Source organism: Coenobita brevimanus, chromosome 16 (assembly GCF_032717465.1).
Source record: "Coenobita brevimanus isolate Jiangsu-jjx chromosome 16, ASM3271746v2, whole genome shotgun sequence".
In the NCBI taxonomy this organism is placed as follows: Eukaryota; Metazoa; Arthropoda; class Malacostraca; order Decapoda; family Coenobitidae; genus Coenobita; species Coenobita brevimanus.
Genome location: NC_136969.1, coordinates 6,418,925 through 6,438,065, shown reverse-complemented (window position 1 = coordinate 6,438,065; position 19,141 = coordinate 6,418,925). Strand labels below are relative to the sequence as shown.

At 42.7% G+C, this 19,141-nt stretch overlaps 1 protein-coding gene across 1 annotated transcript in view; it reads right to left on the bottom strand.

Annotated features, from left to right (window-relative positions):
• The window catches only part of LOC145390895 (uncharacterized), a 105,138-nt gene that overhangs the window by 70,598 nt on the left and 15,399 nt on the right, over positions 1-19,141 (bottom strand). Inside the window, exons 4-5 of the mRNA XM_080265634.1 lie at positions 13,398-13,594; positions 9,388-9,585 (exon numbers count right to left, since the gene is read on the bottom strand). Of these exons, the coding sequence (XP_080121760.1) occupies positions 9,388-9,585; positions 13,398-13,594 (395 nt within the window). The remainder of the gene's footprint in view (positions 1-9,387; positions 9,586-13,397; positions 13,595-19,141) is intronic.

Sequence of the window (19,141 nt, the reverse complement as noted above, 5' to 3'; positions counted from 1 at the left end):
AAGTTGACACCTGGTACAATAAATTTAATATTACTGTTACAGCTGCCTCGCACGTTCCCCAGAATGCTAACAACCATTTTTGAATACTTAAAATATCCCTTAAGATATCTACAGTAATGGCTTGTTTTCATCACAAAACTCATACGGGACCTTCTTTCATATGTGCCCCCCCCTACTACAGGGGGATAGGGAAACGTCTCTTAAATATACGAGGTACCATCTTAGACGGCACAGACCATGGGACCCCCATAGATATATATGGTTCCACCAAATTTACTGAATAAGGTGACACATAAATTACATCTAACCAGAAACTGTGCCAAGGGGGTGGGATTCTATGCCACAATCACCTCAAACAAACATGAATTCTACTGACAATGATTTCCCGGGCAATCCTGTTGGATCATCAACTAAAGGTCCAATCACACTGCCTCCTGTGGTCATGGGCAGTGTGCAACCGAGGGTAAGTAGGCATTTTCTCGGCAACTCGGTGACCAGAACATTATCCATCCATCCATCCATCATCCAATCCTATGTTGTCCCATGAGTAGCGTAGTAGCCCGAGGCTACGCAAGTTGGTCCTGACGTTTAAAATAAGAGTGACCAGCCTCACTCATCGCTGAGTAGCACTACGTGAGCAATAAACCCCAACTACCCTTTATTATAAACCACCATAGACTCAATCCGATTGGAGCACCTTAACTGCCCACTAAACCATCAGGCGCCATAATTTGGTTATATGTTTACCACCCAGCGAAGTAAAGAGTTTCCTGGTATACAGGAAACAACATGGCTTGTCACTCAGTGTCGAGTCACCCATAGGGAGAAGGAAGAGGAAAGAATTAAGGAAAGAAAAACAGAAGAAGAAGTGTAAAGTCACCTGTATGCAGACGGAAGAGGCAAGAATGAAGGAAAGATAGACAGAAGAGGAATGAAGGAAGAGAGGAATAGGCAGACACCCAAAGCACCAAATCGAGTGAGTGGATGGTGAGCGCCCCCATCTATTACCAACCAGGACGCTATGCAAACTTAAATCCATGAAAATCTACAGATATAATGTAAGAAGGCTTGCTGAAGTTTGCAAACTTGATACAGTAATGACTGAATTAGATAACATTAGGTGTGATATTATTGGTCTGTTTGAGATCCAGAGAAAAGAAAATTTAATTCAACTTCAGGACAGCAACCACGTATTTTACTACAGAGGAAGGCAGAATGAAAGAGTTAGTGGAGTAGGATTTCTTATTAACAGGAATCTTACAGAGAACATTGGTAAATTCAGTAATGAATCTGACAGAGTAGCATGGATTTTAATTAGATTATGCAAAGACAGTGAAAGTAATACAAGTATGTGCCTCCACTCCTCAAAGTTCAGATGAAGAAACAGAAACGTTCAATGACGTTATCTCCTATCTTATGGATGTAGAATGACGAGGTATATTATACTCATGGGTAAATTTCATGGAAAAGTTGACAAATCGAAAAATGAAGAAATGTGTATAGGAAAACTCGGAATAGGAGAGAGGAAAGACAGAGATGAAATGATGGTAAATTTTGTTGAAATGAACATGAAAAAAAAATAACATTCTTCCTCAAAAGAAGAGGGAGAACGTGGACCTGGAGAAGCCCAAATGGAGAAGCAACGAAGGAAATCGACATCATTTAAAGCATATAAGAATAACACGATCACTAATGTCTCAGTTTCAACAAAGTAAATATGGGAAATGACCACAGAATTGGGGGTTGTACAGCTAGATTCAATTTCAGAAGCAAAAGGAAGAAGCTGATTAATAATAGAGATATGCCCCAAAAAGTATGCAAAAACAAACCTTCAGTTAGAAATAAAGAACAGATTTCAGGTTTTAAGTTATGCTGAGTGTGACACTGAGAAGTTGAATGACAGACTGACAAAAGTGTTAAGGGAATCAGCGAAGGTAGTAGGGAAAGCAAATATATTAAAGGCCAACAGGTATTAAAAATTATCCACAGGCTCATGAAAAGAAGAAAAGAGATGAAAATGAAATCAAAGAAAGATAGAATAGAAAGAGCAGAATTAAACAAGTTTACGGAAAAGAGACAGAGAAGAAAAAAGAAAAACATGGACTAGATCATTGAAACCATCATAAAGGGAAAAAGTCTGAAACATATCCAAGAAAAAATGGCGCCTAAAAAGCAATGCATTATGTCATCTGATTAATTACCATTACCAATATGCGAGAATCGAACCCGGTACTCTCAGGTGAGAGCCAGGCAACCTACCACTACACCACGACCAAGTAAAAGTTCGTACATGTTGTCACAATCTTTTAACCAACGTCCCTCCGCCCCCACTGTGGATATCAAGAGGATGAGTTAACCCTCTGGCACTCGGGCTAGTAGATGTTTTTAATCTATCCCAAGCACTTACGGCAAGTCACAATGAAGAGTCCTGGGTTCGATTCCCGGCATATTGGTAATTTATCAGATGATTTTTCCTGTGTACAGTACAAGTTTCTCTCTTCATTCTGACTTGCCGTAAGTGCTTGGGATAGATTAAAAGCATCTACTTGCCCGAGTGCCAGGGGGTTAACTCATCCTCTTCATGCCCACAGTGGGGGCGGAGGGACGTTGGTTACAAGATTGTGACAACGTTGAGTAAAATTTATCCGGTCGTGGTGTAGTGGTAAGCTGCCCGGCTCTCACCTAAAAGCCCCGGTGTCGATCCCCAGAATATTGGTAATTTTTCAGATGATTTTTCCTGTGTACCGTACAGGTTTCTCTCTTCAATACATTATATCACTGAAAGACAAAAATGGTGAAGTCATTACGTGCAGAGAAAAGATGGTGGAGACAGCTGAAGGACTTTCCAATGCACTGTATACGTCAAAGACAATTGTACCGATATGTAATTTTTCGTTTGACACAAGTGAAACACCAGAAGTAACATCAGATGATGTAAATTTCTCTTTTAAAATCATGAAAATAGAAAAGGCCCCAGGAAGATGGAATAGAAAATTTACTGATAGGTGCAGGAGTAGAATTTAAAAACCGGCTAGACTACTTATTTACTCAATGTATAAACTATAAGAAAGTTTCCTTAACAGGAAAGGCGACTTAAAAGATTTTAGTAACTATCAACCCTTTAGCTTATTATCAGTTATATACAGACTCTTCATTAAAGTCCATACGAACAGAATAACAACATATTTGGAAGAAAATTAATCTCGTGAACAGGCAAAATTCCGAAGCGGTTATTCGACTACTGATCATCTACACACAATGAATCAGGTAAGTGGGAAAACTACAGAATATAATAAACCACTTTGCTTAGGCTTTGTCGATTACGAAAAGGATTTCGACTCAGTGGAGCACATGGCAACTGTAAATTCATTGTGGGAACAAGGAGTAATTGAAAACAATGTAAAACAACTCAGAAGCATACACAAAGAGGGAACTGCTACAATTCAGTTCCATAAAGACTCAGAAAAACTTAAGATTAAGAAACGCGTGCATCAGGGAGATACAGTTTCACCAAAGTTATTTACAGCTTGCTAGAATGGGAGAACAAAGGAGTAAACATAGATGGGGAAAACTTAAACCCTTTAACCCGCCCAGTCCCGGCCACTTTTTGACCACTGGTACCCCCCAATCCCGGGCAATTTTTGACCTTTTTTTTTTTTGCTAAAACTTTCGCTTTTGGTGAGAAACATCGAAAATTCATAGAGAAATCGCTCACCTGAGGTTTAAAATACTCATTACAGGTAGGAGAGCCTCCTTACTTTACTGGGTTTTCTATCAGGCTGGTGCCAAAGAAAACGAGTTCTATGGGAGGATAACTATTTCACACCACTCATAAACAGTATTTATTTATTTACTGTTACGAATTTATATGTAGTACAAAAGTATATTGGTTTTCAAGCAGTAATATAGGCATTATAATCATTGTTTCACTCGCTAATACCTGACCTTTTTTTGCCACATTACCTGATCATCATTTCTAACTGTTTCTTCCTCTAATGCTATGTAAAGTTTGTCCTCCACATTGTCATTGATTGGGGAATCACTCTGGCCCTGAATTTCGTACCGTGGCATGACATGGCTATACTGGCCAGGTCACTGATAACAGGTGAATTGCTGAGAAAAGGGCATGCAGGGGGGGGGAGGAGGTCATGCTGGGTAAGGCATTGTCTCTGCCTGGCATCTTGTTGAGGCAGGTGTCCCGTGTATACGTACCAAAAATGACTCGCGAAAATTGAAAATTGTGGAAATTATGAACCTTGCAATTGCAGGACGTTGAAGTACGTCCTCGGGATTAGCTGTGACAAAACGTGAGGACGTGGAAGTACGTCCTCGGGACGGCACGGGTTAAGAATCGCATATGACACTGTCCTGACCTTAAAAACGGCAAACATTGCAAGAAATGTTAAATCACCTGGAGAGAGAGAGAGAGAGAGAGAGAGAGAGAGAGAGAGAGAGAGAGAGAGAGGGAGAGAGTCTCAAAGTATGGCTAAGGATGAACCGGAGTAAAACTAATGTTTAATCCAAATACACCAAAGGGCGTCATCAGAATAAGCGAAGAAACTCATGAATTTGAGTACAGTTATTGGGGCAAATACTAAAACTAATGAAAGAAAAGCATTCAGGAGCCGAATGCTAATCGCCCGCCAGAATATGCTGTTGGTCACGTCCAAGCTTTTGGTCATATCTTGACACCATGAAGTTTCATGTTGATAGCTCAAACCATTCTTGAGATATAATGGAGTGTGGAGTACCACTCTCATTTGTGGGGAGGCTCTCCCCATACAGCTCTTCTCAATAGGGTGGTGTCAGAGGTTTTTCGTCTCATTAACTCTCCTCCCCTCACTGACTCCCTTCAACCTGTCTCTTCGCGGCACTGTTGCATCTTTGTCTCTTTTCTTTCGCTACTTCAATGGTTACTTCTCCGAAGTGTCTGCTTGCATCCCTCCACTCTACGACGGGCGCATAACACCCGTCAAACAACAAACTCTCATCCCTTTTCTGTCCTTACTCCCAGTCCTTCATTTATGCAACAGAACAACTCTGGAACTGGCTCCTTCTGTCTGTATTTACTGCTTCCTGTGATCTTCCGTCTTTCAAGCGCAGTGTGTCCAGGCATCTCGAAATGAACGGATCTTGAATTTGGCTCTCTTTTGTATTGTTTTTGTTTTCTTCTTGAAAGGAATGGTTTGCGGGCTCCTGGCCTTTGGTTCCTTCTTTCTTGCAAAAAAAAAAAAAAAAAGGCTAAAACCGGAAATCAGTGCCAGGGATGGAGAATCTAGCTCTCTCTAAACTCCTGCCCAGTGCCCAACCCTCCCCTCCTTCCAGTCCTTTCCCTTCCCCTGCCACCCCTGCACATCATCTATTTATCTATCTACCTATTGTCAGACGCCTTAATCCCTTATACGGGATGGCCACAAACAAATTGCCTCCACGTCACCCTGTCGCCCGCCATTTCACTGCCCTGCTCCCAAGTCACACACCCTCCAAACTTCCATCCTTACTCATCACACCACCCAAGTACTTAAACGTACTCACATTTTCCAATTCCTCACCCTCCAACCTCACTGTACATTCACTGACTTTACCTCTCTCAAAAACCATCACTTTACTCTTCCCTACATTCACCTTTAGATTTCGTTTCTTACACACTCTCCCAAACTCATCCAACAAGCCTTGGAGCTCCCCTTCGTCTTCACTCAACAACACAGTGTCATCTGCAAACAGCAGTACAGGGAGTTTTCAAACACTGCCCTCTCTCACTAGGGCCACTCCAGCATCCACTGACCTACCTTGTATCTCTTTTATAACCCCATCCATATGCAGACTGAACAACCCTGGAGACATGACATATCCCTGTTTCAACCCAACCTTCAAATAGAAAAACTCCACATGCGCTGCAGCCTTAACACCCTCATACATACTCTTCAGAGCATTCAACAACTTCCCATCTACTCCATATATTCTTAATACTTTCCACAATCCTTGTCTATCCACCCTGTCATATGCATTTTCCAAATCCATGAAGGCCGCATACAACTTCTTTCCCTTCTCTAGAAACTTTTCCACTAAAGATCTAAGAATGAATACCTGATCTACACAACATCTTCCCTTCCCAAAGGCTGCCTGTTCTTCTCCAACTAATTCCTCTGTTATTTCCCTAACTCTGTCAATAAGTATCCTACCGTATACTTTTCCTATTACACTAAGAAGACAAATGCCCCTATGATTACCACACACTTCTTTTTCCCCTTTCCCTTTGTACAAAGGAATAATTATACCTTACTTCCAATCCTCTGGGACTTTACCTTCTTCCCAGGCCAATCTGCATATCTTCTACATCCATTCTACTACTATCTCTCCCCCATGCTTCAGCATTTCACCACACACTCCATCAATTCCTGGGGCTATCCCCATTTTGACTTTCTTCATTGCTTCCACAACTTCCATCCTACTGATTTCTTCCTGTCTTCTCACCTCCCTCCTTCTCCCAGCCATTCCCCAGCCACTTATACTCGCATTACCTTCATTCTCTATGTTCAACAATTCATTAAAGTGTTCTCTCCATGTGTTCACTTTTTCTCCCTTCTCCACTAGTAATCTACCATTTTTATCTCTCACTACCCTACTAACTTCATTGCCACCCTGTCTGACTCTCTTTACCTCTTTCCAGAACATTTTCTTACATTCCCTCCACTTTACACTCAAATTCCTTCCAAATTCCTCATCCACTCTCTTCTTACTCTCTCTTACTAATCTTTTCACCTCTCTCTTCCTTTCTACATATAACTCTCGCTTCAGTCTCTCAACTTCTTCCACGCCCCTATTTCTCATCCATTCATTATATGCTTTTTTATTTTGTGTCACAGCCTGTCTCACCTCTTCATTCCACCATGCTGTTCCTTGCACCCCCTTTCGTCTTCTCTTCACCCCACACACAACCTCACATGCTGCACAGATTTCTTCTGTGAATATCTTGCACACACCTTCCACGTCCCTCATGTGTTCCAGTTCATATTTACCCAATCGTTCCTCCATTTCTCTCTTATATTTTGCCTTTTTCTCATCCTCTTGTAACCTTTCCACTCTCCTTGCATATACTCCTTCCTCCCGTCCTTCCCTTCTTCTATTTCTCCATTTTACTTGGACCTTGATTCTGACCACCACTTGGTGGTGGTCAGAAAGTCCACTCCCCCAACCTCTATATGCTCTTGCATCCATTACACATCTTCACATCCTTTCATCCACACACACACATCATCAATCATTACCTTCCTTTCATTCAGTTCACCATCTACCCTTCTCATCACTCGCCATGTATACCTGTGGATCATTTTGTGCCTGAAGAGGGTATTGGCTATCACCAACCCCTTTCCGGCACAAATGTCCGCTAAAGCACTGCCATTCTCATCTATCTCAGCAGGCACACCCCGTTCACCAACTACTCCATCCACCTTCACATTCCCTACTTTACCATTCATATCACCAACCAAAAACACTCTGTCATTCCTTTCAAACTTTTCCATGCACACTTCCACATTTATCTAGGACTCTTCTCTCACTCTGCTTGCACAATCTTGCGTTGGTGCATACATGCACACAGTCGCCCACATTTGTAGTCCAACTTTCAGTCGTACCCACACAATCCTTGAGCCAACTGATTCATAGTCTCTTATATTCTCCTTCCATCTGTTACTCACAACAATACACACTCTTTCTTTTGCCCTTTCGTTTCACTTACTCCTGCCCATATACCCCATCCATACTCCCATTCTCTCACACTCTCACCTTCTATTTAGTTTCAGTCAATCCACATACATGTACTTTCGCACCCTCAAGTACCTGGACAATCTCTCTCTCTTTCACCTCATCATTTTCACCCCTTACATTCCACGTCGCCATCTGTATCATGTCCTTTGTTCGGTCCTTAGTCGTCATCTTTTGGTTAGTCCTGGTCCGAGGCTTCTTGTTTGTATTTTTAGTTAGTTGTTTTCTGGGGAGGGACACTAACCCTCTGCCAACCCACTTGCTGTCACGTTGGGAAAACGTGTCGGTTGGTTATAAGGTTACCACCCAGCGTAGTAAATGATTTCCTGGTTTACAGGAAATCATTTGGCTTGCCACTCGATGTAGAGCTGCCCTAAAACAGGGTACCACCGCACTAAGTGGGTGGACGATGGGCGCCCCCACCTACCACGTCATCAGCCTATATTTAATTGGTTAAGGGCATTTCCTACCACCTCCCTCCTGCCACTTTATTTATACATATTGACACCTAAGCTTTATACAGGTGTCATATGTAAAATAAATCATGAGAGAAGAGATGCTAGTGAATCTCTAAACCAATAAGAATACAAGACACACACACACACACACACACACACACACACACACACACACACACACACACACACACAGGAGGGAAAGAGAGAAGACACAGGGAAGGTCGGTGATTCCTGGGCCGCCACATCTGGGATGCTGCATCATCCCACATCCGTAGAGAGGGAGGAGAGATGGAGGGAAGGAGGAAGACGTGAAGAAAGAATGGTCAACATGAGACTAAAGACAAACGAAGTCAGCCCTATATGTCCTTGACCTTTTGATCCTTTAACCTCGCTGACTTAATCTGTTCATCGTTCCGTCATACTGTATCAGGGAATAAGGCTTTGTCGAAATCCGTCGATGGTTTCAAGAGATATCGCACTCATATCCATATGAACTAGACCTTTGACCTCCCTGACCTGGTTGACCTAAACAGTTCATCATCCCTTCATACTGCATCACTGACAAAATAATGTTTGGTCGAATTCCGTCAAGGTGTTCAGGATAAACTGTGCCCACACCAATATGACCTTGACCTTTGTCCTCTTGACCCTGCTGACCTTATCAGTTCATCTTTCCTTCATACTTTATTACTGACAAATGTTTGGTCGAAATCCATCGAGAAATTCAGGAGATATCGTCCCCACACCCATATAACCTCGACCTTTGACCCCTTGACCTTGCTAACCTAAACAGTTCAACGTCCCTTCATACGCTATCATTGACAAAAGTTTGATAGATATCCGTCGAGTTCAGGAAATATCGAGCCCACAAGGATAAACTGTCGATCCCATACGACATTGACCTAGCTGACGTAAGCAGTTCACCATCTCCTCATACTGCATGTCTGACAAAAGTTTGGTGGTAATCTGTTGATGGGTTCAGGAGATATTGCTCCCACCAAAATGTTACAGACACACGGACACACGAATGCACGCACACGTAATGTAATGCCTCCTGCACCTTAGGTGGGCGGAGGCATAAAACTCAGTAAAGCGCGCACACACACACACACACACACACACACACACACACACACACACACACAGATAAAAACAGAAAACTCACCCAATCTTGGCAACTTTGTCACATCACAGAGGTCGACGTGTTGGTGGGTACAGACAATGGTGCACAGAAGCTTTGTAGCGACGACATCCGAAGGTGTGACATTGTGATACACCCTCATAATCCAGTCCGGGTACACCTTGCCTATCACCCTCGCTCGCCCATGCAGTTGGCCCAGGTATTTCTTGTAGTGGACACTCTCTGAGTACGTGATGAGAAGTGCTTGAAAATGAAGAAGTTGGATGAGCAAGAAGTGGTGGAAAGGAGGAGAAGAAGGAGGAGGAGGAGGAGGAGGAGGAGGGATTGATTTATGCCTAACGAGCACATTGGATGATTGAAGTATCCAACAATAAAAGTCAAGCTGCTTATTGCAGGACCCTGGGAGGCTTTTGCCAAACACGACCTTTCAGTGGCCATTTTATGAATTTGCTTATTCATAATGACTCTCAAGGTATTCATAAAATTTTTCAACGTAAGGATTTCTGCACATATGTCTCAGTCACTGGGAAACATCGCCTAAAATCCAGTTAGACACAGGAAGGGTTGCTGAAGCCGCCCTTGGGTTTCTAGTCTGGACTTGTTCTCTCCTGGATAAATGAATGACTAAGAAACGAATGTATGTAGAGGCCGGAAACTGCCGCAAGCAGTGTCCGGCAGTCATTTTGTACTGTCCTAGTCGTTAATGGTTTCAGCATGGAGAGTTGATATTCTATTAGTTAGCTGACTACAATCCACTTGCACCTCTCTCTCTCTCTCTCTCTCTCTCTCTCTCTCTCTCTCTCTCTCTCTCTCTTATTATGGATTTAGGACTGAGTGGAGCGACATTAACAGTCCCTCACCCTCCCTCTCTCCTTCCCCTCTCTAATCCCACCGAATTAATGTCGTTCAACTGTCTGAACTATATGTTCTACGTAGTTTGGTCACACTTTTTGCAGGGTCAGGCGAATACAATGAACAGGGTTCTAGTTCTAGAGAAAGGTTAGGATTCAGCAAAAATATATTGTCTGCCTTAATATTCTTACTTCTCGCATCTGATGGGGATAAAGCTAATCCTTGACTCCTTGGCAGATACACTATACAACAGCATCATACCCTACAGGAGTTGTTGATGGTACTATTATATGATGGACTGGAGACAGAGTTAGAACGTCAACATTCCCATGTTGTTGCTGTGACTACTGTAAGCTAATTTATGGGATACAAATTTAAGACATCAACATTCCAACTACGTCTCGTCCTTGGGATTGACGTAAGACAAATACGGTAGGTGGGTCAGACACTTTCCCACAGCAGTGTCGTTCTTGGGACTGTTATAAGACAAATAGGAGTAACAGAGATATTACACATCGTCATTCCCATATCAGTAACTTTACTGGAACATAACTTGGATAGAATACTTACCAAAATACCATCTTACTCACATCGTATCGTTAATCTCTGCACCACAAAGATTTTTTTTTTTATCCTTGCTGTCTCAAGACATTTTCCAGACCAGAAGAAAGTTTCGATCCGGAGATTTGACGTATTGCCTTCACAAACCCTTCTGCTACCAGACGGACCTATATACCTAAATGAAATCATGGGGCAACAGCAAGAATAAAATTAAACGTCCTCAGACTGAAGAAGTTATGGTTTTGCAATGAAGTGGCCTACAAGAGATTGCTTAGTTTAATGCCCGTTGCCTACACGAGGATCGTCAAGGAAAATCAGCTATATATACCATGTCATAATCTGCCCTTGCAGTACGACCTGCAACCGTCTTTATCAGAGGTTCCCAGACTTTTTCTGGTCATTACCCACATTTACCAGAAAATCTATGTTGCTACCATCCCCCGTCAGTTCCCAAATGGAGGAATTTAGTCCCTAGGAATGTACTTTAACTCTAGATTCTACAGTTATAGCGTTATTTGCCTGCATTTGGCAGTGTTTTTTAATGTGCACCAGCATAAAATGTATCGGTCTTTTGGGAGACTTCTATAAAGTTCTGCGAATATTTCAGAGTTTTTGTACTCATATGCAGTTCGATAATTATTTAATAATCCAAATTCTGATCGTATTAAAAAGCACAACGTAAAAGCCAAAAACCATTTGGCCATAATGTATATCAATTCTATAACTAACTGCACAAGGAAAAGGCTACTTTGGCCATTCTGTCATTTCTGTTTCCCTGAAATGTTCAAATACCCCCTCTCTCACCTCCCCATTTGGGAATCCTAGGTCTATGTTGTATCCTTTGCCAGGCTCTCAGCCTTGCCCCTGGTGGAACTTGGACAAGAGAAAATCAAACTTTCTCTTAGAATCTGACCGATTCGATAATCAAATCCTTCTTCCTGTTTCACGTAAGATGTACTAACTGTGCACCAGCGGCTCCCAAATGTACAGGATTTATCACTATCCTACCCTTACTACAGTTCATTCATTTCAACCACACCAAGATTTTCGTAATTTTACAGCATATTTCTCATAGCTCAGTGGCAGAATAAGATCACGCTGAATCTGTACATCCTTTCCATTATGCTTTTGGGTATTAACAGCACATTCTGATTTTACTCTCTTGTTACAGACAGGCAATCACGATGGAGATGTGCCAAATCTACGTCAGGTTATAGTGAACAGAGTATAGTGAAGGTACTAATATGAAAGTATTATTCTAATACTCTTCATTTCTCTATCGTCCACCTTTTCCCTCTTTGATATGGGGTCGCTGTGTTTGACCAATCTTCGTCTTGCGGCTCGGTCTTGCAGTTTTGGCTGGTTCTTCCTCTAATACTACTTTCTTGCAGCAGCTAAGCATTCACGAAGCAGAGATGCCAATTCTAGGCCTAGTTAAGGTGAACAAAGTATAATGAAGTTGCTGATACAACAGTAAGGCAAAGAGATGTTGTCGGCCTCTGACTTAAACCCTTGAATCTGGGCCTCTGAATTAAGCCACTGAATCTGGCGACAGATTTTAAAACTTATTGCAGTTATATTCAAATTACGAGTTGCGGGACTGGAAGGATTAGATATGGCCTTCATTAACCCCTTCACTATGAGCACGTCTTTCTACATTTCATGTTCGTTATTCTCAGACGGCTTTTTGAGCTTACGATAGACTTTTCAAACCAGAGGAGTTAGAGATATCTTTCAATAACCCCTTCACTACTATGCTCACTTCAAACTGGCCAAAAATCTTTGTCCCTTTACAGCTTATTTCGTGTAGATTAGTGCCAGGAAAATAAAGTTACGTCTCTGCATCTTTTCCATGATAGTTCCTCGTGACTAGCTTAATTTTCCAGCGTTAGTCTCCTGTTACAACTAACATTAAGGATCGTGAGATGGGAGTTTTAGAACATGCTAGGGTAGAAACAACCCAGCAGTCTCCCCAAAGTTGATTAAGATAGGGCTTTTGGAGCTAGCAGTAAAAAATCAGTAAATGAGATCACTGAATTCGACGGTTCACTTTGACATCACTTGGGGGCATTCGCAAAATTAAAAGGAAAAAAAATATGATGGCAGCAAAAGTAAACTAAAAATACGTCACCGGATGGAATTTACTAACCCATTTCTGTTCGGTGTGTGTGTGTGTGTGTGTGTGTGTGTGTGTGTGTGTGTGTGTGTGTGTGTGTGTGTGTGTGCGTTTCTACAACCAAAAGCATATTCAGCTTACGAGAGAAATATGTACTATATTGAAGGCAATTTTGTACCAAACCTACCACTTCGAAAAGTCTCTCATGATCTAAACAAAATCATCACCAAGCAGTTGTAGTAGTTGTTGTTGTAACCCAGGTTCATTTGCAACGTGAACCCGGTGGACTGCAGGCTGAAGTTGTCCTCCTCCGGCAGCCCACCATCCTCCTCTCGAGGGATATGGAGGGAATTAAGGGATGTCTATATAACCAGGCAGCTCCACCACGGTTATACTGGTACCATCGCATGAAGACATCCCTCTCCAACACCCGTCATCAGGCTGCAAGAAGGAAATATAGCCTATAGCTCGTCATGAGCCTGAAGGAGTTAAAACAGCATCCTACCTATATCAGTGACATTGCTGGGATTATAGTAGGAGTATGCCACAACCTTCTGGCCACCGCCCCTTTGTGTGGAGTAGTCAGAGCAAGTGGAGTCGCCCTGGAATCCAAACCGCTCTCTGAACCACTCGGGGAAGTCCTTAGGTCGGTATAATGCAGACAGTCTCGCAGCAGCAAGGCCTTGTACGTCCAAACCAAACCTGAGACATGGTATTGGTCTGAACCATTAGTGCTGCTATCATTGCCATTACGGCTATTACCACTAATAATACTACCATTACTACTACTGCTACTAATACTACTGTCACTCACCAGTAGTAGTTGTTGTAGTGGTAGTGACATTTAAATTGATCCCACCTGACTGACTGTTGGATATATAATTATGTTGCTACTGTGAACAGGGCAATAGGCAGGATGCAGGTGGAGAAGATGGCAGGTGTCTCTGGGTTAACTGCTGAAATACTGAAGGCGTAAGGAGATATAGGAGTGGGGTTAGTTACTGATCTGATACTGTAAATATAACTACAAACGAGTGTGTTGTTCCAGATGATTGGCTGAAGAGTGAGACCGTACATGTGTACAAGGGGAAGGGTGATGCCCTGGAATTAGGAAATTACAGAGGCATAAAACTTTTGGACAAGATGAAGAAGGTAATGGAGAGAGTTCTAGAAGGTATGATTAGAGAACGAGTGAATATTGATAAGATGCAGTTTGGTTTTATACCAGACAAAGGGACCACTAATGCCATATTCATTGTTCAGGTTCAGAAAAAATATACAGTAAAGAAAAGGGATTGGTACTTTGTTTTTGTTGATCTGGAGAAGGCCTTTGACAGAATCCCTAAGGAGGTGGTGAAGTGAGCAAACAGAAAGCTTGAGATCGAGGAGTGGCTGGTTAAGATGGTTATGGCTATGTATGTGGGTGCTCGCATCGAGGTAAGGGTGAATGGAGATTTGAGTGATGAGTCTTCAGAGATTGTTGCCGTGCATCAGGGGGTCATTCTTGATCCCTTTGTTGTTTATCATTGTACTTGAAGCCCTCTCACGTGACTTCAGAAATGAACTCCTGTGGGAGATGCTAATGATTTGGTGATGATTGTAGCGAATGAGAGGGAGGAGGAGGAGGAAAGATTTAGGAAATGGAGAAATGGTATGGGGCACAAGGGCTTCGGTGTAAATGCAAATAAAGCAAAAGTGATGGTATCTAGGGTTGGTGGCGGTACTGTCAAAAAAGAGGGAGAGTGGCCATGTGCAGTTTGCAACAAGGGCATAGGAAGTAATTCCATCTTGTGCAATGTTTGTGATAAGTGGGTGCATAAGAGGTGTAATGGTATTAGACGTAGACTGCGAGATAATGCTGATTTCACGTGTGTGGTGTGTCGGAAGACCATATGGAGACTGTCAGGCATGAAAGGATTGATCCTGCTGGAGTCTCTCGAGTATATGGAAGAGTTTTGTTATTTGTAAGACGTATTATGTGCTGGAGGTGGGACTGGAACTAGCTCTGGGGCTAGAGTGAGGTGTGGCTGGAAGAAGTTCAGGGAGCTGTTGCCTCTCCCGACACTGAGACGGCTTTCCCTCTGGACTAAGAGATCTTTGTACGCGGCATATGTCAGGAGCGTAATGCTGTGTGGTAGTGAGACTTGGGCAGTAAAGGAAGAGGATATTTGCAGGCTCAGATTTACAGAAATGACAATGATTAAGTGGACGCGCAGTGCGTCCTTGAATCCAAGGCCTGGGGGGGCTAGGTTTATGATGGAAGGGTCAAGAGGTAGGATGGGACTGGAGTGTATTGGTTTTGTGATGAGGAAAGGTAGATTGAGATTGTTTGGGCATGTGGAGTGGATGGGGGATGACAATTGGATGCTGAAAGCGGGAAATGTTAAAGTTGGGGGGTAGGGTTGCCAGAGGCAGACCGAAAAAGGCCTGGGACGAGGTCATTGAGTGTGACCTTAGGGATAAGGACTGAATAGGGAGGCTGCCAGAGATCGAGCAGCAGGGACAGCCGCCATTAGGTGACCGATGCCGACGCATGCAGGCATGTTGGAGCCTTTATAAACGAAACGAAACGAAACGAAACGAAACGAAACGAAGCTACGAGTGGACAAGTGTACATTCACGCGTACTAATTTCTGCTCAGGGGTTACAACTTCCTTCCCCCCTCTACCCTGGACAGAGGGAGGGGGGAATCGCGAACAAATCTACCCCGCCTTTAGCCCCAAACTCCCCCACCCACCAACTCCAACTGCCAGTTACTGATTAGACGTATATACAGTGTATATGAATGACGTAAATCATATTCTGTAATAAAAAAAAAATGGAAACTAGAACGCTGAACTTACAACACGGAACTGTAAGTCCCAACATTCCTACCCATCAAGTGATCTAAATGTTGGTGGTGCAGGCCTTTGATATACTGCTCCCAGCACGGCTTCGGCCAAAGGTTGCATGAACACCGAAATCTCGGAATTGACCATCATTTGTTAGAATGACCATATTTGTAGTCGCCACGCTGGCAATGCAAAATTTGTCTAGATCGTGTGTGTGTGTGTGTGTGTGTGTGTGTGTGTGTGTACAATTTTTAAGTCCAGCTACCAAGCTGTGTGAAGTGGAACGGTCATTCTGATAACAATTATAAATATTGGTCTGGTGTTCTCCATTTGAACTTGGTACATGGTGAGAGAAACAGTTATAAAAAATTAGCTTTCCTTACATCTGACCTAAGTGTGCGTGATAAATGTTGCCTGTATACGATACGCAAAGGAGCGGTGACGGTATAAGTGACTGCTGATCAGGGGGTGGGTAGGGGTGAAAGGCGGGGAAGACTTAAGACAAAAAGCGAGAGAGAGGGGGGAGAGAGGGAGAGAAGCAGACAAGAGAAAGAAAGTTATATAAAATTATACAGAAACAGTGAATGGGAAAAGTAAATTCAGAGAGAGAGAGAGAGAGAGAGCCGGGGTAAGTGAAAACGCGAGCACTGGAACCCAGACTTGTGTAGCGGACGACACTGGATTACAATGATGATGAATATTTTCAATTCGAGAATGCAATTCAATACGGTAATAATTTATTTTTAATTACAGTCCAAATCTTGGCCGTTGAAAGCGTGTGCGACGACAGTTTAATCATGTTTACGGGACTTGAGAAAATTCGCGTTTAATCAGTAACTGGCAGTTGGAGGTGGCGGGTGGGGGAGTTGGGGATTGAAGGCGGGGTAGACTTGTTAGCGATTTCCCCCTTCCCTCTCTCCAGGGTAGAGGGGGGAAGGAAGGGGTAACCCCTGAGCAGAAATTAGTGCACGTGAGTGTACCTGTTTAGTGAAGTCAGATTCTGGGGGCTTCAGTGATGGATGAATGCTGGTTTTGCTCACCGAGTGGAATGATGATGATGGTGATGATGATGCTTACTACTACTACTACTACTACTAGCATTCACTAATATCAGCATCAGCATCAACAGTAAATGACAAACCCGAGAGAGGGTAAGACTATACAGAATATCATTGCCATTAAACCTAAAAGATTGTAAGGATATATGGCAGGGCTATTCAACTGGCGACCCGCGGGCCATATCCGGTCCTTGAGTCGTTTCTGTTTGGCCCTTTAACCGACCCAGGAGAATGAAAATAAACAAATAAACAAGCATAAAATTGAAAGTTTTGCGTTCTTTTTCTTTATGTGTTTAGGGGAAAATGTAAACGCCAGTAATATACGAATTTCTCGCTTCTTTCTGTGTACAGTATAAGGGTTTTGATAAAGGGAAAAAAAAAGAGGTAAAACAATGTATGGCCCTTTTCTTAATCCGAGTTTAATAATACGGCCCTACTTCTGGAGTACAGTATTTGAATAGCCCTGATGTATGGTATACTATCATCATCAGTCAGTGGTAAACCAGAGATGTGATAATTTCATATAACATCATCACTACCATCAGCATCACTGGTAGCGGCAACATCATTATCACCATCATCCCCATCACCACTGGTCCAGGATAACTTAATCTAACCTAAGTGAATCAAAATTTAGCTTAACCCCCAAAGCCCGGGCATTAACTTATTCAGCACTTCTCATACCCGGGCATTTTTCCAAAAATGGCTTTTTTCAATCATAGCTCATTAACTACATCACCTAGGTCGTTCAATGAAAGATCGGAATACTCATCAATCCTTCGTTTCTCCATTGCAAGTGGTCCCAGGTCTCTAGTTGGAAACATTGTGGAGCAAGGTAATGAAGAGAGGTTACTTTGGGGGCCGAGGCGAGGTTGCATCCAGATGAGTGATCGAGTCAGTTGCTGGGGCTGGCTGGCTGTGCGGGCCTGTGGGCCAGACGGGGTTAATTGATGGTGCTCGCTTCTGCCCCATTAGATCTCCCCACTCTTCACGTGTCCCTACCACAGCAGCATGAATGAATAATCACACTCTGCACATGTGGCTCACTCATTTTATTCACCCACTTCTTCCAATTGTTCCACAGTGACGGTGCCCTGTGTGGGATGGGAAAATGTCGAGAACTTCCAGTACTCAAGGGATGAGGCCATGGCACACCTAATGTCTGTCTTGGCTTGCATCTCTGACTGGGGTAAAAACAATCTGGTTGTTTTTAATGCATCAAAGACTCAGTTTTTACAACTATCAACCCGACAAAATCTTCCACAGGTATACCCACTAATGTTTAATAATATTCAGCTTAATCCTGCATCATCCATGAACATGCTTGGGGTTTCATTTACTCAGGACTTATCTTGGAAAGATCATATTACATCTCTTGTAAAATCTGCTTCCAAGAGATTAGGTGTGCTAAGCCGACTCCGTTCCTTCTTTACCCCTGCACAATTGTTGACTCTATACAGAGGTTTTATCCGCCCCTGTGTGGAGTACAACTCTCATGAGTGGGGAGGCTCCCCACATACAGCTTTTCTCAATAGAGTGGAGTCAAAGGCTTTTCGTCTCATTAACTCTCCTCGTCTTACTGACTCACTTCAACCTCTGTCTCATCGTCGCATTGTTGCATCTTTATCTCTTTTCTATCGCTACTTCAATGGTCACTGCTCCTCTGAACTGTCTGCATGCATTCCTCCACCTCTACGACGGGCGTGTAGCACCCGTCTAGCAGCAAACTCTCATCCCTTTTCTGTCCAACTCTCTAACGCAAGAGGTAACCGTTACTCCCAGTCCTTTATTTGTGCAACAGGTCAACTCTGGAACTGTCTCCCTCTGTCTGTATTTCCTGCTTCCTGTGATCTCCAGTCTTTCAAACGCAGTGTGTCCAGGCATCTCGAAATGATTGGATCTTAAATTTGGCTCTCTCTTGTATTTTGTTTTTCTCTCGGAAGGAACAATTTTGCGGGCTTGCGACCTTTGGTTCCTTCTTCCTCTCATTAAAAAAAAAAAAAAAAAAAAACTAAAGGTCACTTACGTTTTCCCTGAGATCGTTTTCTTTTCTTGCACTCATAGTTTTCCTAATCTTCTAGCATCTTACATATAAGAGGCACAGATTTGGCTAAGTTCTTACTTCACTGTAGGGATATCATTAAATTCTAAATTGTTTATTGAAACACTTATTGTTATACAGTATACTACAAGATAATTTTCCTTTTCACCAGAGCTCACTTTCTTATACTCGCAGTTTTTCTTTCCTGCTAACACCTTACGTATAAAAGACACTTGACTAGGTTCATACTTCATTACAGAAACAGCACAAAACTCCAAACAACTGTTTTTACAGTAATATATATTTGTGTGTTTGCTCC